At 40.1% G+C, this 27129-nt stretch overlaps 1 protein-coding gene across 1 annotated transcript in view; it reads left to right on the top strand.

Moving 5' to 3' along the window:
* Nucleotides 1-27129, top strand: part of SEC63 (SEC63 homolog, protein translocation regulator) — an 86847-nt gene that overhangs the window by 21155 nt on the left and 38563 nt on the right. The window contains exons 2-5 of the mRNA XM_062186577.1: nt 13641-13740; nt 18883-18997; nt 21180-21292; nt 26537-26598. Coding sequence (XP_062042561.1) covers nt 13641-13740; nt 18883-18997; nt 21180-21292; nt 26537-26598 — 390 coding nt within the window. The remainder of the gene's footprint in view (nt 1-13640; nt 13741-18882; nt 18998-21179; nt 21293-26536; nt 26599-27129) is intronic.

The following is a 27129-nucleotide window of genomic DNA, read 5'->3' as shown; positions in this document are numbered from 1 at the left end:
TTGAAAGGAAGAGATACAGAGAGGCGAGGGGAGGGGTCTTCCATCCGCTGGTTCACTTCCCCTGGCCAGAGCGGCTGGAGCTGCGCTGGTCCAAAGCCAGGAGCCAGGAGCTTCTTCCGGTTCTCCCACACAGGTTCCCGGGCCCAGGCGCTTGGGCCATCCTCCACTGCTTTCCTAGGCCATAGCAGAGAGCTGGATCAGAAGTGGAGCAACTGGGTCTAGAATTGGCGACCATATGACGATGGCTTTACCTGCTATGCCACAGTGCTGGCCCCATAAATCTTTTTTTAAAATAAAGTTTGCGTGCGGGTGTTTGTAGGTTATATGTAAATATTGTATATTTTATATAGAGGACTTGAGCAGCTACAGATTTTAGTACTGGTTACTGAGGGATGATTGATACAGTGATGAGGAATAAGAAAGGAGCGCTGGGGCCAGCGTTGTGGCATAGTGGGTAAAGCTGTCGCCTGCAGTGCAGGCATCTCATATGGGTACTGGCTCTGTTCCCGGCTACTCCTTTTCTTATGCAGCTCTCTGCTATGTCCTGGGAAAGCAGTAGAAGATGGCCCAAGTTCTTGGGCTCCTGCACCTGCATAGGAGACCCAGAAGAAGCTCCTGGTTCCTGCTTTTGATTGGCGCAGCTCCGGCCGTTGCAGCCATCTAGGGTGTGAATCAGCAGATGGAAGACTTCTCTCTGTCTCTCCCTCTCACTGTCTGTAACTCTGCCACTCAAATAAATAAAATCTTTTAAAAAAATAAGAAAGGAACACTAAAAATGTTGGAATTCTCAAACCTAGAAATTCCACCTCTGGTACTGGGTTGTAAGGGATATAGTGTTCTAAATACAAGACCAAAGGTACTCCTTTTTTTTTAAAAAAAAAAACAACAAAAAGTTAGTAACAATTTATATGTCTAATTATAGGATGGTGGGTGTAATATGATATAATATTTAGTTAATAGTAGTCAGAGTTGTTATATATAGATATATATAGGGATATATAGATATGGATATATATATGGAGAGACAGAAAGAGGGAGGAAGAGATCTTTCATTTGCTGAGTCATTCTTCCAGATTGCTACAACGGGCCGCTCTGGCCCGTTGAACTTCATCTGGGTCTCCCACCTGGGTGGCAGGAACCCAAACACTTGGGCCATCTTCCCCTGCTTTTCCCAGGCCATGAGCTGGGAGCTGGATCAGAAGTGGAACAATTGGGACACAAACCTGCACCCGTGTGGGATTGCTGGTATAGCAGCAGGTAGCTTTACCTGCTTCATCACAAGGCTAGCCCTTCACTGAGTGATATTTACAGTGAGTTTCTAAAAAGAGAAATGTTTAGGACTTTGAAAATTTCAGCTAATGTCATCTTTAAAAAAATTTTAAAAAAGTTATCTGGAAGACAGAAAGAGAGATTTTTTTTTTTTTTCCTGCAAACCTCCATCTACTGGTTTGTTCTCCAAATGCCTGCAATGTCCCCACTGGGGCCTAAGCTAGTGCTGAATCTGGGAGCTGGAAACAGTCTGGATCTCCCACTTGGATGGCAGGTACCCAATTCCATCACCAGGAAGCTGGAATTGGGAATGGAGCTGGTACTCATAGGCAGCCTCTTTGTTACGGGATACAGGCATACTAAGTGGCATCTTAACTGCTGTGTCAAATATCCACCCCAGCTAATGCCATCTTCACACAAGCTTCAGCCTCATGTTATCATCTCTCAGTTTAAACACTGGTACATTATAGCATACTATGCTTACGCTGGCTTTTGTATATCTTGTTCTGCTCTATGACAAACTATCACTTAGGCAACTGCTGAAATAGAAAGAAGTACTAGCTATCAACACACTATGGAAATTCTTGAAGACCTTGACTGAAGCAGCCCACAGCTGTCTTTTTTTTTTTGTTTTTTTTTTTAAAGATTTATTTATTTATTTGAAAGTCAGAGTTACACAGAGAAGGAGAGGCAGAGAGAGAGAGAGAGTGAGAGAGGTCTTCCATCTGCTCCCCAAATGGCTGCCATGAGTGTGGCTGGACCAATCCTAGGCCAGGAGCCTGGAACTCCATCCAAGGACTTGGGCCATCTTCTGCTGCTTTCCCAGGCACATTAGCAGGAAGCTGGGTTGGAAATGGAGCTGCCAGGACTCAAACAGGCACCCATATGGGATGCCTGCACTGCAAACTGGGGCTTTAACTCACTGTGCCACAGTGTTGGCTTCCTACAACTGTACTTTAGCAGTACAATTTTAATCCCTTACATTTCAGGAAACTTATTTTCAAATTCCTCGTGTATTTGACCTCAGTATCTTTGTCATCACCAGAGCTATTTTCTTTATTTTTTTTTTCTTTTTAAAGATTTTATTTATGTATTTGAGAGGCAGAGTTACACACAGAAAGAAGAGGAGACAGAGAAAGGTCTTCCATCTGCTCATTTGCTTTTGCTGTTTTTTTTTTTTTTTAATATTTATTTATTTGAGAGATAGAGTTACAGACAGTGAGAGGGAGAGATAGAGAGAAAGGTCTTCCTTCCACTGGTTTACTCCCCAAATGGCCACAACGGCCGGAACTGTGCCGATCCGAAGCCAGGAGCCAGGTGTTTCTTCCTGTTCTCCCATGTGGGTACAGGGGCCCAAGGACTTGGGCCATCTGCCTTCCCAGGCTACAGCAGAGAGCTGGATTGGAAGATGAGCAGCTGGGACTAGAACCAGTGCCCATATGGGATGCCAGCGCCACAGGTGGAGGATTAACCTACTGCGCACGGCGCCGGTCCCGGCAGTGTATTTCATTGTCTCCACTGAGAAGGTGGTTTTTGGCACCTAGTGGATAGAGACCATCTTGCTCCTCTACTTCCTGTAATGTACAGAGCAGCCCTCCACAACAAACTATGTAATACAGGTATTCCAAACTATCAGTGGGGGCCAGGTTGAAAAATTCTGCATAGTACTTGTTTCAGTACCGTAAAAGGAAAAGAACATTGAGGTAGGTAAGCATACAATGTAATTTTGTGCTTCTGTCCAGTCAAGTACCAGCTTTGGAAGACTGAATAGCCCTAGATGTGTTTAAACCACTTGGTTTGTTTTTGTTGGCACTTAACACTGCCTACGTATTCTTGAGGGCTGTGAACTTTGGTTGTGAGATAGTTCTGCTCTAATTTTTTTTTTAAGTTCAAAAAACTTTTCAGTTGTCTTTTGAGTTTCCTTTTCCATTGCCAGAGTATGCACAGAGTATAGATGGCAGATGAACGCAGATTTCCTTAAATTTTCCAATTTAGATAATCTATGTGCTGTGTGGTGGGAATGCTGAATAGTATGTAGTGAAGCCTCTGTCTCTTCCAAGTCCAACTGGTTCTGAATTGGCTAAGTGTCAAATTCATGTTGATGATGTAACAGAACCTTTAATTTGTTACTCCTTTGTGATTAGGATGACTGTCACTTTTATTTTTGGTATTCTAGAGTGGCAATTCTCAAGTTTGTACTTTGAAATTATCATACTCACGCCTTTCGTATTTTGAAACATTCTGGGAAACAAACTACTATTAGTGTTTTTCTTGTTTTTAAAAACATTAATAGGCTGGCGCCGTGGCTCACTAGGCTAATCCTCTGCCTTGCGGCGCCGGCACACTGGGTTCTAGTCCCGGTCTGGGCACCGATCCTGTCCCGGTTGCCCCTCTTCCAGGCCAGCTCTCTGCTGTGGCCCGGGAGTGCAGTGGAGGATGGCCCAAGTGCTTGGGCCCTGCACCCCATGGGAGACCAGGAGAAGCACCTGGCTCCTGCCATCGGATCAGCGTGGTGCGCCGGCCGCAGCGCGCTACCGCGGCGGCAGCCATTGGAGGGTGAACCAACGGCAAAAGGAAGACCTTTCTCTCTGTCTCTCTCTCTCACTGTCCACTCTGTCAGAAAAAAATAAATAAATAAATAAAGCTACAAAATTGTCCAAATAAGTGAGCCAGTTTTACCATAGGAAGATAATATGAAGGTACTTGAAAGAGTTTATGAAAAATGGAATTGAAAGATAAGTTTATTTGGCACAAAATTTTTTTGAAAGGCCAGCACTGTGGTGTAGTGGGTTAAGCTACCATCTGCAGTACTGGCAAGCATCTCTATGGGCACCGGTTCAAGTCCTGACTGTTCCGCTTCCAATCCAGCTCTCTGCTAATGTGCCTGGGAAAACAGTGGAAGATGGTCCAAGTGCTAGGGCTCCTGTCTGCACTCGGGAGACCCGGATGAAGCTCTGGCTCCTGGCTTTGGCTTGGCCCAGCCCCGGCCATTGAGGCCATTTGGGGAGTGAACCAGTGGATGGAAGATCTCTCTATATCTCCTCTCTCTCTAATTGACTTCAAATAAATAAATAAATCTTAAAATTTTTTTTTTTGAAATCCATGCATAGTTTTTTTCACAATATGTAATTTCCATGACTTTTTTATTTTTTAAGGTTTATTTATTTATTTGAAGGCAGATTTGGGGAAGGGGAGAAAAAGAAAGAGAGATCTTCCATCTGCTGGTTCACTCTCTAGATGACCACAATGGCCAGGGAGCTTCTTCCAGGTCTTCCCACATGGGTAGCAGGGGCCTAAGCACTGGGCCACTCTGCACTGCTTTTCTCAGGCCATTAACAGGGAGCTGGATCAAAAATGGTATAGTCAGGACACAAACTGGCATCTTTAAGAGATGCCAGTGTCACAGATGGTGTCTTTACCAGCTATGCCACAACGCCTACCTCATTCCATGCTGTTTGTAAAGTACCTGGCATCTTGACTAGATTCAGAGAAACTTTGTGTAGCTAGAAAGTTCATGTATGTCTTTTAGACTTTTGGGACTATTGCATATGATTTTCTGATTTTTGTTACTATTTTCTTAGGTCCCTAGGGATTTAAGAATCTTAACATTTTGGGAATAGAAATTGTACATCATTTTCTTTTAATAGTTTATATTGAGGGGCCAGTGTTGTGGCATGGTGAGTTAAGCTACTGCTTGCCATGCCAACATCCCATATTGGAACACTGGTTCAAGTCCCTTCACAATGGTTCAAGTCTCCTTTGATCCAGCTTCCTACTAATGTGCCTGAGAAGAAAGTGGAAAGAAGACGGCCAAAGTACTTGGGCCATTTCCACCCACATTGGGGATCTGAATGGAGTTCTAGACTCCTGGCTTCAGTGGCCATTTGGGAGTGAACCAGCGAATGGAAGATCTTTTTCTGTCTCTGCCTTTCCATCTCTCTGTCACTTTGCCTTTCAAATAAAGTAAGTCTTAAAAAATAGTTTACAGTGAAATAAATTATGTATCTGTTATTTGGATTTATTAGTTTTAGTACCTATATACAGGCATGTTCTGAAATTTCTCATTGGTTTTTGTAATCCTTAAAAATCAAAATATATATTGATGTATTTATTGTCAGTGAAAAATGAAGTCAGACTTTTCATGATATTTTGATTTCGTTGATTAATTTAACAGTGAGCACTCCTTTGCCAATTAGATTTCTGCAGTGTAGAATTTTTGTGAGTTGAATTAGTTAATCTCACCATTTTTTTTTTGACAAGATATACTTGAAGTAAGAAAAAACTGTTTTATCAAGTGTTCAATATTCACAAAAGTGTACTTTTTATATCATTAAAAATAGCTTAAAATTTATCTCCTGTCTTCTACACATGCCCACAACAGCCAGAGCTGGGCCAGGTCAAAACCAGGAATCAGGAACTCAGTCTGAGTCTCCCTTGTGGTTTCTAAGACCCCAACTCTGACTCATCACCTGCTGCCTCCAAGGGTGCACATCAGTAGGAAACTGGAGTGGGGCGCGGAGCTGGAGCTCACAACGTGCCAAGTGGCTCTAACCAATAGCACCCACCTCTGTATTTTTTTTTGTTATTATTATTGTTATTATTATTTAAGATTCTTTATTTGAAAGGCTGAGTTAGAGAGAGAGAGAGAGAGAGAGAGAGAGGATGTTCCATCTACTTCTTCACTCCCTGGCTGCAATAACCAGGTGTGGGCCATGCTAAAGCCAGGAGCCAAGGATTCAGTCCTGGTCTCCTACATGGGTGACGGGCCCAAGTACTTCGGCCATTTTGTACTGTCTTCCTAGGCATATTAGCAGAGAGATGTATCAGCAGTGGAGCAGATGAGACTTGAACTACCACTCCAGTATGGCAAGCTGGTGTCGCAAGCGACTGGTGTTGTAGTACAACACCAGTCCTGCCTCTATACTTTTAATTAAAAATGTAAATTTTAGGGTATGTGTTTGGTGTGGATGCCTTCATCCCAAATTGGATTCTCTGGTTCAAGCCCTGATCACAGCTACTTCAGTCCCACCCCTTGGTAATGTACATCCCTGGACATAGTAGGCTCTTGGCTTTGGCCTGGCCCAGCCCTGGCTGTTGTAAGCATTTGGGGAGTGAACCAGTGGGTGGAAGATCTCTCTTTGTATTTCTCTTTCTGCCTTTTAAGTAAAATGAAAATAAAGATATTAAAAAGTAAGTTTTAGTATTTGGATTTTTTTTTTTTTTAAATATTTATTTGAAAGGTAGAGTTACAGAGAGGCAGAAGCAGAGAGAGAAGGTCTTCCATCCTCTGGCTCACTCCCCAGATGGTCACAATGGCTGGAGCTGAGCCCATATGGAGCCAGGAGCCAGGAGCTTCCTCTGGGTCTCGCACACAAGTGCAGGGGTCCAAGCACTCAGGCCATCTTCAACTGCTTTCCCAGGCCATAGCAGAGAGCTGGATTGGAAGTGGAGCAGCTGAGTCTTGAACTGGCACCCATATGAAATTCTGGCACTGCAGGTGGTGGCTTTACCCACTATGCCACAGCGATGGCCCCATATTTAGTTTTTGATCTCTTTTTGGATATGTGGAGTATTTGCAAATGTCTTAAAAGTGAAAACATACACATAGTTTAAATTTATTTTAATAATTTGTTTATATTTGTGTGTTTTGATACCACCCAGAAAACATAGTATCAGTGTAAAAGAATTTATGGGTGCTAAAGTTGAATATGATAGACTTGGTTACTGATATTCTTTGATGATACGTACCCAGAACATTTAGAAGTGAATCATATTGATGTCTGCAGCTTAATGTAAAATAGTTCAGATGAAAATGAGAGGAAAAGGGAAAAAGGAAATTGAGAGAAAGCCAAGAGTGACAACCTGTTAATAACTGGTGAATTCGAGTGAATATTGTTCATTGTAATGTTCTTTCAGTGTATCTGATGGTGTGACTAATTTTGAAACAAAGTATGGGAGGGGAGGGGCAAGTGTTGTGGTACAAAGGGTCAAGTGCTGCTTGGGACACCTATCCCATATTCGAGTACCAGTTAGAGTCCCAGCAACTCTGCTTCTGATCCAGCTCCTTGCTAATGTGCCTGGGGAACAGCAGATGGTGGCTTGACTATGTCAGTCTATGCCACCCACATAGGTGACTCAGGTTTCTGGCTCCTGGCTTCAGCCTGACCCAGCTCTGGCTGTTGTGGTCATTTGGAGAATGAACCAGTAGATGGACTTCTCTTTCTCTGTCACATACATTCTTTTAAATAAATTAATAAGTATGTGGAGAATATTTTATAGTCATAGGGAATCAAAATATGTTTTCAGTTTTTATTTATGAGTGTGTGTGTGTGTGTGTGAGAGAGAGAGAGAGAGAGAGAGAGAATCAGAGTTCTCATTTACTTGTTCAATCTTCAGATGCTTACAGTGGGCTGGGTCTGGGCCTAGGCAAAGCTGAAAGCCAGGAACTCAATCTAAGTAATTGGCAGGAACCCAATTAACCTGATCTGTCACCACCATCTCCCAGGGTCTGCATTGGCAGGAAGCTGGACTCAGGAGCCAAAGCCAGGTGTGACTCAGATATTCTGATGTAAGCCATGGACATCTTTTTTTTTTTTTTTTGACAGGCAGAATTAGACACTGAGGAAGAGAGAGACAGAGAGAAAGGTCTTCCTTCCGTTGGTTCTGGCCGCTACGGCCGGCGCGCTGCGCTGATCTGAAAGCCAGGAGCCAGGTGCTTCTCCTGGTCTCCCATGCGAGTGCAGGGCCCAAGCACTTGGCCATCCTCCACTGCCTTCCCGGGCCACAGCAGGGAGCTGGATTGGAAGAGGAGCAACCAGGACAGAATCCTGCGCCCTAAATGGGACTAGAACCCAGGGTGTCGGCGCTGCAGGCGGAATTAGCCTATTGAGCCGCGATGCCAGCCAGCCATGGACATCTTAACCTGTGTCTTAACTGCTAGGTTGAATGTTTGCCCCCAAAATAATAAATTTAATAAATATGTTTTAGGAGTAAAAGAGATGTTGTACCAGGATAGAAATATATTCCATCAGAATAAAATTATTTGGGAGAGCAAAATTACAGGCTTATTTCTGAATTTTTGTTAATGAATGAATGATGTTGGGTTTGAAATTGTGATGGCTTTTAAAATTTTGTGTAAAACATTTAAGAGCAATGGAACTATTTTATTTTAAAATGTCAGGTTTTTTTTTTTTTGTTTGTTTTTTGTTTTTGGTCAGAAATGATACCCTCAACGGGTCTTCAAACTTTTGATGAAAAATTTTAGATGCCAAATTGGACGTCTACAAGAAGATACATGATTTTTCTTTTCTGGTAAACAGACAAGCAAGTATGAAAACGTCAGATTTGGCTGACATTCTTCCAGCTCTTATGGGTTCTCTGGATATGTTGCTAAGAGTTCATTCAGTTATGCTACAGACAGGCAGATTGTCCTTGCAAAGGACCGTGTAACTGTTTCAGCAAAAGCACCATATAGCTTGTGAAGCACAATCTTAATAACCTCACGCCAAACCTGGACTGTCCCAACAACTTTATAAAGGCCAGATCTTGACAGCAGTCAGGATCTAGTGTGCTGGTTTTTTTTAAATTACAAAATCGATTTATGGGCCGGCGCTGTGGCTCAATATGCTAATCCTCCGCCTGCAGTGCCAACACACCAGGTTCTAGTCCAGGTCAGGGCGCCGGATTCTGTCCCGGTTGCCCCTCTTCCAGGCCAGCTCTCTACTGTGGCCCGGGAGTGCAGTGGAGGATAGCCCAAGTCCTTGGGCCCTGCACCTGCATGGGAGACCAGGAGAAGCACCTGGCTCCTGGCTTCAGATCAGCGCGATGCGCCGGCCGCAGTGCGCTGGCCACGGCGGCCATTGGAGGGTGAACCAACGGCAAAGGAAGACCTTTCTCTCTGTCTCTCTCTCTCACTATCCACTCTGTCAAAAAAAAAAAAAATTGATTTATGACCTTGGAATTTTCTGTTTTCTGTATACTTTTTTTACTTTTCTTTTTAAAAAATTTTTTTTAAGATTGATTTATTTATTTGAAAGTCAGAGTTACACAGAGAAAGGAGAGGCAGAGAGAGAGAGAGAGGTCTTCCATCTGATGGTTCGCTCTCCAATTGGCTGCAACGGCTGGAGCTGTGCTGATCCGAAGCCAGGAGCCAGGAGCTTCTTCTGGGTCTCCCATGTGGATGCAGGGGCCAAGGACTTGGGCCATCTTCTACTGCTTTCCCAGGCCACAGCAGAGAGCTGGATTGGAAGAGGAGCAGCCAGGACTCAAACTGGCACCCATATGGGATGCCGGCGCTTCCGCCAGGGCGTAAACTTGATCTGTCACAGCGCTTCCCTCCCTCCCTCCCTCCCTCCCTCCCTTCCTCCCTCCCTCCTTTTCTTTCTTTTTTTTGGTTAAAGATTTATTTATTTGAAAGTCAGAGTTACAAAGAGAAGAGACAGAGATCTTCCATCACTCCCCAAATGGCTGCAACAGCCAGGGCTTGGCCAGGCTGAAGCCAGGAGTGTCTTGGGGGATCTCCCATGTGGGTGCAGGACCCCAAGTACCTGGACCATGTTCCACTGCTTTCTCAGGTGCATTAGCAGGGAGCTGGATCAGAAGTGAAGCAGCTGGGACTCAAACTGGCATCCATATGGGATGCTGGCACTGCAGGTGTTAGCTTTACCCACTACACCACAATGCTGGCCCCTGGAACATTTCTTTAAAAACTACATTGTTAGTTAATGATATTCCAAACAATTTTTAGTAGCCATGAAACCAGTAATTCTATAAACTAAAAAAAAATTTTATAAGTGAACTTACTGCTATACTAAATGTCTTATTAAAAATTTATCTGGAAGGATTTGTGATAGTTACTTTGACTTGAGGTCAGGGTACAGAGATTTGGAATGCATGCCATTTGCAATGAATATTTAGTTGTGTTGGACGAATAAATGCCACTATGTTAATATGCAAAACATACCCTGTGATACTTAGTGAGTGACTTAAATATTCTGCTAAAAGGTTAAGATTTCATTTTTAGGTTAAGAGTGTGGCATACAAGGTGCAGGTACATACTGTGTAAGACTGTGGGTGCTGAAAAGCACATATACTTCTCTTGGCCAAGGATGTTACAAGAACATTTCTTTAAATAGATCAAGCTGTCTGGTACATAAGGAGACATCACCATTATTCACATAAAACCTTATCAAACTTTGATTTTATTCTTGAAAATGATAGGCTGTAAAGGTTTAATTAAGTGAAATACAGATTAAATTGCAAGTGGTATTTTGAAAAGTATTCATAATGTAACCTTATGAAAGTTAGAAAATTTAATATTGCTGTGATCTCATTGTTAGACCCCATTCTGGCTTTGTCTCTTGTCTCAATGATGTCCTTTATAACAAAAGATCCAGTTCTGAATCATGTATCATATTTTAGTTGGCATGTTTCTTTAGTTTCCTTCAATCTAAAATAGTTTTTCAGTCTTTCTTGACTTTAAATGTTACAGGCCAATTTAGTAGAATGAACTGTAATTTAGGTTGTCATTAGTTTCAGATTTTGTTTCTTAGGCATTAGTATCATAAAACTGAGTGTGTGGTGTTCTCTTTGCATTCTACTATGATTTCAGTTTGCTCTTTGGTGATGTTCATTGAACATGTGATTAAGGTGGTAACTGTCAGATTAGTTAGTATTAGTGTCATTTTGTTGTTAAAACAAATACTACAAATTTAGTGACTTAAAACAACAGATTTGGGCCAGTGCTATGGCATAGCAGGTAAAGCTGCTGCCTGCAGTGCTGGCATCCCATATGGATGCCAGTTTGAGTCCTGGCTGCTCTACTTCCAGTCCAGCTCTCTGCTATGGCCTGAGAAAGCAGTAGAAGATGGCCTAAGTCCTTGGGCCCCTGCACTCACGTGAGAAACCTGAAGAAGCTCCTGGCTCCTGGCTTCGAATTGGCTCAGCTCTGGCTGATGTGGCCATCATGGGAGTGAACCAGATGATGGAATCTCTCTCTCTCTCTCTCTGCCTCTGCTTCTCTGTAGTTCTGCCTTCTAAATAAATAAATAAATAAATACATCTTAAAAAAAAAAATTCAGGGGCCAGCACTGTGGCGTAAAGGGTAAAGCTGCCGCCTGTAGTGCCGGTATCCCATATGGGTGCCAGTTCGAGTTCTGGCTGTTCCACTTCCGATCCAGCTTTCTGTTATGGCCTGGGAAGGCAGTAGAAGGCGGCCCAAGTCCTTAGGCTCCTGCACCTGTGTGTCTCAGAAGAAGCTTCTGGCTTCCGATCAGTTCAGCTCCAGCAATTGCGGCCATTTGGGGAGTTCCAGTGGATGGAAGATCTCTCTCTCTCTGCCCCCTCTCCCTCTCCCTTTTTCCCTCTATCCCTCTGTCTCTGCCTCTCTTTAACTCTGCCTTTCAAATAAATAAATCTTAAAAAAAAAAAAAGTTTTTATTCTCTTTCAGTTTTGGAAACCAGAAGTTCAAAATCAGTTTTACAGTGTGGAAGCCACAGTGTTGGTGGGGATAGTTCCTTCTGGAGGCTTCTCAGTAGAATCTGCTTCCTTTTTTCTGCTTCCAAAGATGGCCTGTATTCCTTGGCTTGTGGTATGTCTCTCATCTTCAAACAGAGCACCTCCTCAATATCTGTTTCATTATATCCTTTGTCTTTGACCCTTGACCTTTCTGCCTCTCTAAGTACCACTATGATTATATTAGTCACATTAGGATAATTTCCTTATTTCAGGATCCTTCATTTAGTCACATTTAGTCCCCTTGCCACTTAAAATAATAGATTCTAGGTGTTAGACTGTGGGCCTTTTGGGTGGACCATTATTCAACCTGTCATGCTTGCTTACTGTAAAGTCATTCTTCTTTGCAGTTAAGATTTTAGGAGAATAGATTGGGATTCCTGGTTCTTGTTACTGGCAGATACCATTTAGAAACCAAGATCTGGAATATATATGTGTGTATATAGAGCTACATCTGTATTTCTATACTAAAAGGCATTGGGTGGTAATTTGGCTCCTATTTAATCTAGACATCCATAATAAACATAAGTGTGTCATTGTCTTTTCAACTAGCTCTTTTGTCAGGGAGATCTTGATGATAGCATCATTATCAAGCTTGTTTCTGGAGAGGGTGCTCTTCTGAGGATATTTGAGCTGCAGTGTCTTAGGCCACTGAAGGGTGGGTGACATGCGGAACTAACTTATTCTGTGATTGGGACTTCAGAGCTCTCGGATTTGGATTTGGCTTGCAGTGAGCAGGGGCATCTTTCCTTTTACACCATCTTGTGAGAAGTAGATTTTTATTTTTTTAAACTTGGGAGAATAATTCAAACCAAGTGATTGTGATAAGTTTAGCAAAAACACATGATATTTAGGTTTGATTCGATGTCTAATTGATTCACATAATTTTCTTGGTGACTAAAATAATAGTTTTTGTCACAACTGTTATATAAATTTGCCTTAACTTTTTATGGTTCTGGATAACAATTTAACATAGAATAATGAGAATTTATGATTTTTTAAAAAAATTTTATTTCATTTAAAAGGATGACAGAGACAGAGAGATCTTCAATCTGCTGATTCACTTCCCAAATGCCTGTAACAACTAGGGCTGGGCCAGGTTAAAACCAGGATTCTGGAACTCCATCTGAGTCTCTTCATGATGGTTGGTGGGGGCCTAAGTATTTGAGCCCTTTCAGGCTGCCTCCTGTGGAAGCTGAAGCAGAAGCAGAAGAGAAGCTGTCACTTGAAACCAGGCAGTCTGGTAAAGGAATGTGGGTGTACCGAGTGGTTACTTAACCACTGCACCACAGTGCACATCCTAGAATTTGTGATTTTGAATTTTACTCTGCTATTGTTTTTACTGAAAGTTGATTTTTATGTTAAATCTCCAAATTATGTTGGTTGTATATGTTAAGTAGATTAAATTCGATTTTTGATTAGCAGATCTTTTGGTAGGCAATTATTTTCATGTTTGAAGAATGTAATTTCTAATTAGCTTCTTTGATAAACCAATTTTGACTGTTTTATACTTTTCCTTCTGTAAGAGAAAAGAATGGAGTAGTGAACTTCTCAGAAATTATTTTGTGACTATAAACATTTTGGTTTCAGGACAATTTCCGTGTTTTCAATAAGAAGTTATTTAATTCTCACATGAAAAATGGTTGTCTGGTAGTTGAATAAAGTATTTCAAAATGGCTATTCTAAATGGTAGAAAATTTAACCTATCTTGTGAATTTTTAAAAGGCTATTTGAATAAGCAGTACTTTCATGTTCCAGTAAAATATTAGTATGGTAATAAAGGTTAGGATGGTATTAACTCTGGTGTTACCTTCATGTGGAATATGTTTTAACCCATCTTATTTTTCTTTCTTGACAGAGCAAATTCGCTTAAAGAATATCAGAAAAGTGTATGGAAGATGTATGTGGTATCGTTTACGGTTATTAAAACCTCAGCCGAATATTATCCCTACAGTAAAGTAAGTAATGGTTTCAATTTAAAGAAAAAATACATAATGCTTACTCTTTGCTGGGAATCACACTAAAAAGAGGTGTAATAATGTAATCAGACACTGTGTTTGTAAAGAAGCTGTAGCCTGTAGTAACGGTAAGGTATAATTAGTAAGTATCGCAGCTGTCTGGACAGAATGGTTTAGAAATCCAAAGGACAAGGGAGAGTGTGCTTCTGACTAGGGAGAGGAGGACAGAGAGAGAAATGATTCGAATTTTACCCTAAAGACTACAGCATCTTTAAAAGATTTCAAAAGCAGGGAGATGTCATGGTCAGTTTGCATTTCCTGGTGACAAAGATTATTGGGCACATACCGTATGCCAGGTGCTTTGTACTGGAATGCTTCAAAAAGGTCATGGAAAAACAATTCAGTGGTAAGTTTGTTTTGGTTCCAAAAATTTTGAAATCTGCATTGACAAGGTCTTCAAAAAGGTCATAGACAATGCATACTATAAAAAACCTTCTATGACTGGATTTCAGAATTATTGGGATGAAAATTTATCTTTTAATTCCATTTTCCATGAATTTTTTGAAGTATCCTTATATGTTATATTATTTAATTACATGTTAAAATTCAAGGTAAATTTTCTTACATTTTCCTCAAACTGAGGATAGGGAAAAAGAGGTAACTTGACCAAGCTCACAGCTGAAGATAGTGGAGCAAGGGCCCTGCTCATCTTTACTTTGGCAAGTCTGTCTGCTTACACAGCCTACTGGCATCTTCTGTTCGATCAGGTTGTGAGATGTCTTGGTTTGGAGCTTAGGCTTTGGACCTTTCCTCGAAGTCATCAATAGAGGTAGTAGAGATATTAAATGAATAAGAGGTAAAAGAGTTTCTGTTACTGGAGAGCTTTTCTTTATATATATATTTTTTATAGATTTATTTATTTACTTGAGAGTCAGAGTTACACAGAGAGAGAAGGAGAGGCAGAAGAGAGAGGTTTTCCATCTGCTGGTTCACTCCCCAGTTGGCTGCAAGCTGTGCTGATCCGAAACCAGGGTCCAGGAGCTTCTTCCGGGTCTCCCACACGGGTACAGGGGCCCAAGGACTTGAGCCAGCTTCTACTGCTTTCCCAGGCCACAGAAGAGAGCTGGATCAGAAATAGAGCAGCTAGGACTTGAACTGGCGCCCATATGGGATGCCAGCACTGCAGGTGGCACCTTTACCTGCTACGCCACAGTGCCAGCCCCTATATTTTATTTTTAAAAGATTTAATTATTTAAAAGTCAGAGTGACAAAGTATGAGTAAGATAGATTTTCCGTCCATTGTTCAATCCCCATAATGGTCATTATAGCCCAGTGTGGGCCAGGCTGAAACCACGAGCCTGGAACTCCATCCTTGTCTCTCACGTGGGTAGCAGAGTCCAAAGTAACTGTTCCATTATCCACTACTTTCCCAGGTGCATTAGTAGGCAGCTGGATTGGAAGCAGAACAGCCAGGACTTGAACCAGCACTCTGATACTGGATGCTGGCATCTCAAGTGGTGATTTAACCTGTTGCGCCACAATGTCAGCTCCACGGAGGACTTTATTGCCTACATCTGTCCATCCAGTAAGTGGGAAGACCTAACAGAAGAAATTGGTAAAACTGGGACCGGCACTGTGGTATACCTGGTAAAGCTGTCACCTGCAGTGCTGGCATCCCATATGGGCACTAATTGAATCCCAGCTGCTCCTCTTCCAATCCAGCTCTCTGCTATGGCCTGGGAAAGCAGTAGAAGATGGCCCAAGTCCTTGGCCCCTGCATCTACATGGGAGACCCAGAAGAAGCTCCTGGCTCCTGGCTCCTGGCTTTGGATCAGCACAGCTCCGTCCGTTGTGGCCCACTGGGGAGTGAACCAGTGGATGGAAGACCTCTTTCTCTCTTTCTCTCTGCCTCTCCTTATCTCTCTGTGTAACTCTGACTTTTAAATAAATAAATAAATAAATAAATCTTTTTTTTTTTTTTTTTTAAAGAGTAGGTAGAACTGATTATTTTTAAATCTTGGTTTAAATGATGATGATAGTTTTAATTATAGCTGTGTTACTTTAGGTTGCTTAAATATGTTTTCTGGTTTTTTTTTTTTGTTTGTTTGTTTGTAAGGTTTAACTGTAGCTAGTTCCTTTGTAAGAAGAGGGAAATCTTTAGCTTTGGTGTTGATTGTTCATCGATATGAAACAAAAGACAGAATTAGTGTTGACAAGAGTAGCTTTCTATTCACTTTTGGTTTTTCTTCAATGTTGGTTCTTGTTTTAAATTAAACTTTCATGGAGCAGCCAGGCAAATTCTTTTGGCCACCAAATCTCTTTTCTGATTTTATTAAACATTTTGTGGGTATCTGAACCTCAACCTAGAAGGGAAAAAAAAACTCAAGCTCTTTTCAGTGATTAATTGATTGATTTAAATCAAAGTGCACATTAAGGGATATTTAAGTAAAGGAGAATTGAGCAGATACTGGTAACAATTTAGATAAGGCTAGAAATCATTAAAACATTTTTGCTACTCATTCCTGAAGCATTATTTAAAAATGAAGCACGTCATTGTCTAATATTTCTCTTCTGATAGCATCCCTGAAACTAAAGTATTTAATTCTGGAAGTTGCCTCCAAAGTATTTATAGAACATTATGCTTAAATTATGCTTATAGAAACAAGATGTAAAACTTCATATGTTAGTTCCTAAGCTACGTTCAGGAGAATTTTTTTTTAGGAACCTAATATGCTTTATTGGACACAGCATGATGTAATTTATTGTCTTTTCACCTTTGCTTTGGCTTTCAGGAGACTTGAGCATGGTTTAGTAGCTATGGTAGTTTTCATCAATTTTGGGGTGGGGGAGTCCTCTCATGATCTTTCCCTGTCCTCATTTCTTGGCTCAAAGAGCCAGATGCCTGTAGAGCATATAACGTAGAGTCTAGCGTATCCTACGTGGTTTGTACTCTTTCCATTTGTTCTAAAATCTTGCTTTTGTGGTTTTTAGTTACTTTTTTGAGTTCTGTGAACTTTGTTAGCGTTTGGGGAAATTGACAAAACAAATTGTGGAGTTACTAATTTGTGTGGGAATGAAGTATATTTTTAAGTGATCTTCATCATGTTGGGGGTTATAGCAAACTTTGAGTTACAAATTTATTATTTTAAGTTAAAGTTTATTTTGGTACAAAAAATTTTGGAGATCTGTGCATAGTTTTTACTTGTCTTTTCTTTTTGAAAGATTTATTAATTTATTTGAAAGGCAGAGATACAGAAAAAGGAGGAGAGAGAAAAAAATTCCTCCATCCACTGGTTCACTCCTCAAATGGCTGTCATGACAAGGGCTGGGCCAGGCAGAAGCCAGCAGCCAGGAGCCTCCTTCGGGTCTGCCACATGGGTGCAGGGGCCCAAGTACCTGGGCTGTTTTCAGCCACCTTCCCAGGCACATGATCAGGGAGCTGGATCGAAAGTAGAATCTCCGATCTCCTGGTTCACTTGTGAAGTGGCCATAACTCTATCCAGATCTCCCACTTAGGTGGCAGGGGCCCAAGCATTTGGGCCATCTTTCACTGCTTTCCCAGGCACATTTGCTGGTGAGCTGGTTCAGAAGCGTATCAGTCAGGTTTTGAACTGGTGCTTAAATGGAATGCCAGCATTGCAGATGGTGGCTTAACCTACTGTGCTACAACACCAACCCTTGTGGATAGTTTTTATTTTTTAAAGATTTATTTATTTGAAAGTCAGAGTTAGAGAGAGGAGAGGCAGAGAGAGAAAGAGAGAGAGAGAGAGAGAGAGAAATCTTCCATCTAATGGTTCACTCTCTAATTGGCTACAACAGCTGGAGCTGTGCTGATCGGAGCCAGGAGCTTCTTCCAGGTCTCCCACATGGGTGCAGGGGCCCAAGGACTTGAGCCATCTTCCACTGCTTTCCCAGGCCATAGCAGAGAGCTGGATGGGAAGTAGAGCAGCTGGGCCTCAAACTGGCACCTATATGGGATGCCGATGCTTCAGGCCAGAGTGTTAACCCGCTGCACCACAGCACCAGCCCCTGGATGGTTTTTCATAATGCACGTTCTGTGTGAATTTTTTGGAGAGTCATCATATGTATGGATTTCTAATTTTTTGCATCAAATCAAATGAAATTCTGTTTTTTGTGAGCTTTTTAATTTATTTAGGATTTATTTATTTATTTAAAAGACAGACAATTATATCTGTATTGGCCGCAAAATGTCTCTGTTACGGCTTATTTAATTAGTCTCCAATAAATAGTTTAGTTCTCTATAAAAGAATGTTTAGGTTGTTTTCCAAAGTTTTATAACCAAGACTATTTATTCATGTTTATACAATTGATAAATTTTTAAAATAATTTTTACTAATATAAAGAGAACAAATTTCATAGTTTTTTTTTTTTTTTAAATATTTATGTGTTTATTTGAAGGAGTTACAGAGAGAGAGGGAGAGAGAGAGCACAAGAGAGAGATCTTCCATCCACTGGTTCACTCTCCAGATGGCTGGATTGGGCCGGGACTGGGCCAGACTGAAGCCAGGAGCTTCTTCTTTGTCTCCCATGTGGGTGGCATGGGCCCAAGTACTTGGGCCGTCCACTGCTATTTTTTCCAGGCCATTATCTGGGAGCTGAATCAGAAGTGGAGCAGCTGGGACACAAACCAGTGCCCATATGGGATGGCAGCATTGCCCCCGCAGATAATTCTAAGAAGATAACCATACTTCCATTCCTCCTTCCTTCCCTCAGAGAAATTATTTTTCTACTTTTATCCAAGAGTATAATTACTAGGATAAGAGCATTTCTTTTTTTTACATTAAATGGATAATACTTAGTATTTATGTGTTTTGTTATAATGAATCCAATAAGTCATTAAATTGAATTAACCTCTGTACTTAAAATTCTACAAGTAGTAACTGAGAAAATCTATTACAAACAAGCACTATACTAAATTCTAGGGAATCAGGTGAGAAAGACACTGTCTCTGCTGTAACAGGAGTTTACAACTGAGTGACTACAGAATTTGAGTTAGTATCATGGTGATAAGGAATTACTTCAGATTATCTTATGCCTTAAAATGCCTTAATGCCTGTGACTCTTAAAGGAAAGCCACTCAGATGAGCTTATTTACATTTCACTTCTCTTTCTCCTAAACAGGAAAATAGTTCTGCTTGCAGGATGGGCATTGTTCTTATTCCTTACATACAAAGTTTCCAAAACAGACCGAGAATATCAAGAATACAATCCTTATGAAGTATTAAATTTGGATCCTGTAAGTATTTCTCAATAATGCTTGTTAATACTCTATAGTCCATATCCTACAAGAAATTGAGTAATGTCTAATTTGGTTTGCTAAATTTGTTTTTTAAAATGATACATCTAATTTATTACCACTTCTAATGTACATATATTTATATATTTAAGCTATTGCTATTGATTGCTACATTCAGGACTGGTTTGCAGTTGGTAAAATCTAAGAATATTTGAAGATGAGATGAGAAGGTAATGACCATATTTTTAAAAGCCACCTGTAAGATTGGCTTTAATGTAAAATAAAATCAAAGTAGGAGGTCTGTTTATATTAGTTAAATGGTAAAAATTTATGACCTTGTTAATTGACACTTAGGCAGTTATATCTGTGTTACAGTGTCCTATAAGAAACTGTTGGGGCTGGCACTGTGGCGTAGCAGGTGAAGCCGCTGCTTGCAGTGTCAGCATCCCATATGGGCACCAGTTTGAATCCCAGCTGCTCCACTTCTGATCCAGATTTCTGCTATACCTGGGAAAGCAGCAGAAGATGGCCCAGGTCCTTGGGCCCCTGTACCCGCATGGGAGACCTGGAAGAAGCTCCTGCCTCCTAGCTTCAGATTGGTGCAGCTCTGGTGTTTTGGCCATCTGGGTAGTCAACCAGTGGATGTAAGACCTCTCTCTCTCTGCCTCTGCCTCTCTGTAACTCTGCCTTTCAAATAAATTTTTTTTTAAAGATTTATTTATTTACTTGAAAGTCAGAGTTACACAGAGAGAAGAGACAGAGAGAGAGAGAGAGAGAGGTCTTCATAGCAGAGAGCTGGATTGGAAGAGGAGCAGCTGGGTCTTGATCTGGTGCCCATATGGGATGCCAGCGCTTCAGGCCAGGGCGTTAACCCGCTGCACTACAGCACTGGCCCCAATAAATCTTTTTTTTTTTTTTTTTTTTTTTAAAGAAAAGAAAAAGTATTACCATTGTCACAGAAGATCAAATTAACCTTGAGTGGCTCCTTAAGTGATCTCTTGATTGACCTTGATTGATGAGTCCTAATAGAAATTAATCTTTTGGGTCTATCAGGAGACTGTTAGAACTAAAATTAATGGCAGATCATCTAGCCTTGTTTTTAAAAAAATGCTTTGATAACATTTTAAAAAATATTTATTTATATATTTGAAAGGCAAAGCGAGAGAGAGATCCTCCATCTGCTAGTTCACTCACCAAATAGCTGCAACATTTTGGGCTGGGTTGTTCTGAAACTAGGAGCCAGGAACTCCATCTGCTCTGCCACATAGTAGCAGGGACTGAGGTACTTGTGCCATCATCTGCCACTTCCTCGGGCACACTAGCAGAGATCGGAAGCAGAGCTGCCGGAACTTGAACCTGACTTGCGTGGGTGCAGGCGTCCCGAGTGGCAGCCCAGCTATCTGTGACACAATGTCAGCCCATCTAGCCTTTTTTCAGATAGAAAAAATGAAGCTTGAAAAATTTGTATCTTGTGTGGGGTCCCATAGCTTCTTAGTAGCCAAGCTGAATCTACTACTGTTTTCAACTTTTCCCCTAAACCACATTCTTTTACTTACAGTCTCTTGTTCAGTAGAATCCTTGAAGGAGTGTATTTATCTAGTTTTCTGCCATGCAGAAAAAAGGTTTGCATGACATTTGATTTATCTTGTGTGATGACCATGGTCATCAGGAGAGACTTCCCAGGTTTGGAAGGTTTGGGGGCAACAAACTAATTACAAGTAGAAACTGATGTTAATTAGACACAGGCCAGGTTATTAAATATGTACTTTATATTGATAATATATTGACAGGCAGATAAAACCGCCAGGTGTTTCTCAGATTATAAAGGAAGTTAACCTTTGCTCTAAAGCGTCTTTGAGCCAGTCTTATATGCTGTGATCATGTTTTGACATTTAGATATCAGTGTTTCTTTATTTTCTCTAAATGTGTCATTATATTGTTTCAATCTCAAATCATCAGTGCCTAGTATACTGCACTGCACTCAGTAAATGCTCAATAAAATAAAAGCTGGACAAAGTAAGTGTAATTCTTATTTAAAAATGTATGAGAAAATATGTGGGATAAAACTTTATTGTTTCTCAGATTATTAATTGAGTAGTTTGTGTTTTCAGTTTAAAATAGGATGGCTTACTTCTTTACAGTTCTGTGATTACTTTCACGAACACAAAGCTTTTCCTTTTAGGGAGCAACAGTAGCAGAAATTAAGAAACAGTACCGTTTATTATCACTTAAATATCATCCAGATAAAGGAGGTGACGAGGTTATGTTCATGAGGATAGCAAAAGCTTATGCGGCGTAAGTACCATATGACATGTTATACATTTTTAAGAGAGATAAAGATAGCTTTTTCTGTTTTAATAAAATAGTAAGTAAAATAGGTGTCACATACATTTATTAAATGCTGATCTTGTATGGTTAGTCCTTTTTAAATGGAACTGTTCAGTAGCCCTAATCTAGTAACTCAATTAAACCTTAATTTTAAGTAACAACGTTGAGAGTTAAGATAGTGCTTTTGCCATGTGGACTTGGTTAAATCAGAGAGTAAGTGTAGAGTTAATAGAATTGTTTCCCAAGTATCCTGATTAGAACTGGATATACTCATTCCTTATTCTCATTTCAAGGCTTTTTTGTTCCTATTTGTAATTAGATCTTTTTCTCTTGTTTTAGCAATACAGCTTCTCTCATTTTAACTATTTAAACACAAGTTCAGTTTTTTACTTTTAAGTGCTTCAGTTCTGAAGTCTTTTTCATTTTAGAATTTTGTTATAACAAATTATTCCTGGTTCCTATGTGTTAATTACTGTACTTGTGATCTAGATTTTTACAGTCTCCTTTTTATTGCCTAGATAATTTTTCTTTAATGATCTTTCTAGAACTTACAAATCCTTGGTGGCCTAGAGAGGTATATTGTTATTGTCAAGATCCATGTAATGTTCATAAATGCATTATGTGCACACTGTATGGGGAAGAATAGAGTATATAAGTATATAAAACTAGAAGTAGTTACTTATTGGATGTTAATATTATAATAGATCTAAAAGATTAGCTGGGTTCTACAGGACTCAGGATAGAGATATCCTTACTCATCTCTTAACGTTGCATTAGGGGTAAAATTTTTGAGGACTTGATGTATAATTTTATGAGCTAATTTAAAAAACACAAGTAAGTAATAGAAGACAAGTAAATTTAATAGTAAACTGTGAAAGTGGCATGTGGCGAACAGAAGTTTTGGAAGTATTATCTTATTTTTGTGCTTAGTATAGACTATGTCTTTGTGCACCCTGTCTCTCTTTGTGACTTTGTAGTTGTCATAAATTATCGTTCACTTTTTTGTAGAAGATTTATTTATTTATTTGAAAGATAGAGTTATAGAGAGACAAGGAAGGACAGAGAGAGATCTTCCCACAGCTGATTCACTTCCTAAATGGCTGCAACAGCCAGGGCTGGGCCAAGCTGAAACCAGGAGCCAGGAGCTTCATCCAGGTCTCCCACATGATGACAGGGGCCCAAGCCCTTGGACCATCTTCTGCTGCTTTCTCAGGTACATTAGCAGGGAGCTAGATCAGAAGTGATGCAGCCAGGACTCAAACTGGCACCTGTGTGAGTTGCTGCCATCTACAGAGCCACAACTTTGGCCCCTACCATTCACTTTAATAAAGCAGAGCTACCCAGGAACTTCTGAAGTGCGTACATTTTCCACATAGCAGATGTCCTACAGATTGCTATCTTTCAGTTGGTGTCCCTTTCCCCTTTTTTTCTTTTTTATGTTTTTATAAGATTTATTTATTTATTTGAAAGGGTAATGGGGGTGGGGGGTGGGGGGATGGAGGGAGATAGATAGAGATATCTTCTATCCATTTGTTGATTCCCCAAATGCCGTAACAGCCAGGACTGGGCCAGGCTAAAGCCAGGTGTCAGGAACTCCATCTGAGCCTGCTTCCTAGGCTTGCTAGAAGGGAGCTGGATCAGAGTAGAATAGCTGAGATTCAAACCAGCATTCCAATATGGGATGCTAGTTTCCCAAGTGGTTGGTTAACCCATTGTGCCATGATGCCAACCCCTTCCCCATTTATCCTTGTATTTTCAAGTCATTTAAGGAAAATTGGATTTCCAGAAAGTGTGAGATAGCCAAGATTATTTAATTAGCAACTCTAATGCTTGTGGTGCAAGTTTTTTGTCCCCCTTAGTATTCATGTATTATAACAGGTTCATTATTTTGTTCTCAGGTTACAGGTACTTACTGTTTATGATGTATAGTCACTATTCTAAAAGGTGTGGAAAAAGAATACGTTTTTAAGGCTTTTATTTTTCACTCAGTTACATGATAAGGCTATAGACTATTTTGTTTATAAAATGTGTTAAATAGATGATCTATCAGAACAATAAGGAAGTAAAATTATCTTAGAGATCTTATAACTTGCATGAGTATAACTAAATTAGAGGAGTCAGACCATCTAATTCTCTGGTTCATTTTCCCGCATACAGTTGAAGTTTGGCTTTCAGGTATAAAACCTGTCTTTAAACTATTTTATAGCAAGTGGAAAGAATAGGTGCTACCTTAAAGAATTTTAATTGTTTTCAAAAGATTTTTTTATTTTACTTGAAAGGCAGAGTTACAGACAAAGAGAATGGCCTGAATGGCCTCAATGGCCAGGCTGGGCCAGGCCAAAGCCAGGAGCTAGGAGCTTCATCCAGGTTTCCCATAAGGGTGCAGGGGCCCAACCACTTGGGCCATTATCCTCTGCTACTTTTCTTAGACCATTAGCAGGGAAGCAGAGCAGCCAGGGCATGAACCTGTTCCCATATTGATGCTGGCACTGCAGGTGGCAGCTTTGCTCCCTATGCCACAACACCAGGCCAAAGAATTTTAATTTTTAAAAAGCATGTGTTTTCATGTGCTTCCATCAGGAATATGTAACTTAACATCACATAGCTAACTTGGTATTATTCACAGTTCAGTGAAACCATTCTCTAGATCAGACCTTAAAATCTGGGGTCTCTGAAATTTAATACAAAACTTATGTATGTTATAATGTATATATTTTCTCCAGGCCAAAAGGAGCATATATTTCATCCTGTTCTATTTATTTGTTTATTTGAGAGACAGGCAGGGGACCAAGAGAGAAGCAACCTTCTCCATTTTCTCCAATCTGTTGATTGCTTTTGCAAATGCCTAAACCTTCCAGAGTTGGGCATGGTCCAAAATCAGGAGCGGGGAACTTAATCCAAATTTGTCATATGGGTGGTGGGAGTCCAATTACTTGAGCTATCACTACTGCCTCACAAGGTCTGCATGAGCAGAAAGCTGGAGGGAGGAGTTGAACCCAGATACACAGATATGGGATGCTGGCTTCATTACTGGAATCTTAACGACTGGGCTAAACTTCAGCTGTGTCGAATTAGATTCCCAATAGGATTTATGGTGCTTTGCCTCCCGTTCCTCCATTCTCTGCTCTCTGTTTCTCTACATTAAGGGATATAATCATTTTTGGGAAGCCACACCTGCTTAAACTTTAAAAAAAAAAAAAGAAATTATATTAATACTATTAATACACTGATCATGTTTAAACTTGCTATATGTGAACTATACTGCAATTATGTCATTTTTTAGTACTTTAACTCTTAGGAATGATACTATACCAAACCACTAGTAAGTAACAAAAAGTCATTTGCTTTCTTAAACTACTTGTAAAAGGGTTGCTGCTTTCTTTAATTTGATTCTTTAACATAATACCTGTCACATAACAATTATAAAAGCCAGATTAATGAGTGAGTTAATGTGATTGCAGTCAAGTGTATGTATGTGTGGGCAGTTCGCAAAATCAGCTATACTTTGTATTGTGAGCTGTGTTTTGCAAAATCTAGAGATACTGTGTAGAGAACAGTACAGTTTGTTGTGCAGTTATCAGAAAGGCAGATGGGGCAGAGATTCTATTTTTGGGGAAGAATCTCGTTAGAAGACAGAATATTGAGAGAAATATTAAAGGTCTAGGTTGAGTGGACAAATTGTACAGGGAAACCAGGGCAAAATATTTTGAGGAACATTCCCTCATCAGCAGGAATCTTAGCACTTTTTTTTTTTTTAAAGGATTTTTTTTTTTTTTTGGAAAGGGCAGAGTTACAGAGAGGCAGAGAGAGGTCTTCCATCTGCTGGTTCACTCCCCAAATGGCTGCAATGGCCAGAGCTTAGCCAATCAAAAACCAGGAACTTCTTTTGGATCTGCCACGTGGATACAGGGGCCCAAGCACCTGGGCTGTCTTCTACTGCTTTCCCAGGCTGTAGCAGGGAGCTGGATCGGAAGTGGAGCATCCAGGGATCCAACCAGCGCCCACCATGGAATGCTGGCACTACAGATGGTCGCTTTACCTGCTATGCCACAGCACCGGCTCCCTTAGCACTTTTTAACTTGCAAGTTCTCTAATAATGCTTTTCATTGAATTCTGTATTTTACTGTGGCCTTAAGTTGAATAGTAGTTGGAATTAAGTTACATAGTAGTTGCAGTTTATTATTGAGTATTAAAGATGTTATCAAGGTAGTTTTCACAAATGACCAAATAAGTAAGTTTAAAAAAATTTTTTTAAGATTTATTTATTTATTTATTTGAAAGAGCTACAGAGAGAGAGAGGGAGAGACAGAGAGAACATCCACTGGTTTACTCCCCAAATGGCCACAATGGCCAAGGCCAGGCTGGTCTGAAATCAAGAGCCAGGAGCTTCTTCTGGGTCTCCTTCGTGGGTGCAGGAGCTCAAGGAATTGGGCCATCTTCCATTGTCTACCCAGGCACATTAGCAGGGAACTGGGTCAGAAATGGAGCAGACTTGAACTGTTGCCCATATGGGATGCCAGTGCCACAGGCCCTTAAAAATATTTTCAAATCATTGAAAACTAGTATGAGTATTTTTTGCTATTTTATGAAGGTAATTCTGCATCCCCTTTCTGAACCTGGAACTTTTTAAGTTCCTGGAAGTAGAAATATGGTTAAAGTAAGATTTGAGCAGAATCTTTCATTGATGATCTACAAGAAAGCTTTCCTTACTATGCAAGTAATTTTGGTCAGTTTTTTTGTGGGTCTGCCTTTTCACTACTTTGCAAAGTGTTTGAAGGAATCAAGAATTTTTTTCCTTCTTAAGATGTATTTATTTATTTGAAAGGTGAAGTGGCAAAGAGAGGGAGAGAGGCAGAGAAAGAGAAATTGATTTCTCCCAACCTTCCATCCGCTGGCTTCTCACATGCTCACAACAGGTGGGGCTAGGGGCCAGGTTGAAGCCACGAGCCTGGAACTCCATCAGGTTTCCCATATGCGTGGAAGGAACTTTAGTACTCTTGGGCCCAGCAGGAATTTGTGTCAAGGCTCTGTAGTTAGTTGATGCATCGTGATGTGTCCCTTCCCTTCTTTTTTCTGATTTTAGAGATAATTGTATTGATTCCATGGATTAATGTCTTCTAAGAAATGAATTTGTTGGTTAATGGAGTTTGTCATTATATATACTTAATTTTTCAGATGTGGCTAATTTAGTAACTGTTCTTTTAATGCTAGCTTAACAGATGAAGAGTCCCGGAAAAATTGGGAAGAATTTGGAAATCCAGATGGGCCACAAGGTGTGGTAAATGATGATTTTAAAATATTGGCAAATGGTATACATTATGAAAATATTAAGTGCATTAAAAGGGATATTTTGATTATCTTCATTTCTGAATAGGAAAGGTGTAGCTACAAGGAGTTAAACAAATACATTAATTGACGTCTCTTTAATTTTATTTTTCATTCTTAAGACTAATCCTAAAGATAAAACTTTGATTTGGAGGGAATAATCACCATTATTAGTCATTTCAGGTTAGTAGATAAAAATTAGATGAGAAAACATTTTTTCTTTCATGACTTCATTTTCTCATATATTAATAGTATGTAATATAAATTCAAAACATACAAAAGAGCTTAAGTTTTTTAAGAACAAGGACTTAGTGTACTTAAGGGTTTTTTTCCCTTAAAAATTTTAATAGAGCATATCTCAACTGTTTTGTAATAGGGACACACTTAATGTAATATTTCTTAGAAGTTTTTTTTACTGTTTTGTTGGGGGAGGAAGGAGAGTTTTGAGATATGAATAAATATATAAGTGGAAGTAGAGA

This window comes from Lepus europaeus, chromosome 3 (assembly GCF_033115175.1).
Source record: "Lepus europaeus isolate LE1 chromosome 3, mLepTim1.pri, whole genome shotgun sequence".
NCBI lineage: Eukaryota > Metazoa > Chordata > Mammalia > Lagomorpha > Leporidae > Lepus > Lepus europaeus.
Note: the sequence above shows the minus strand (reverse complement) of the source record. Positions and strands in the feature narration are given on the sequence as shown.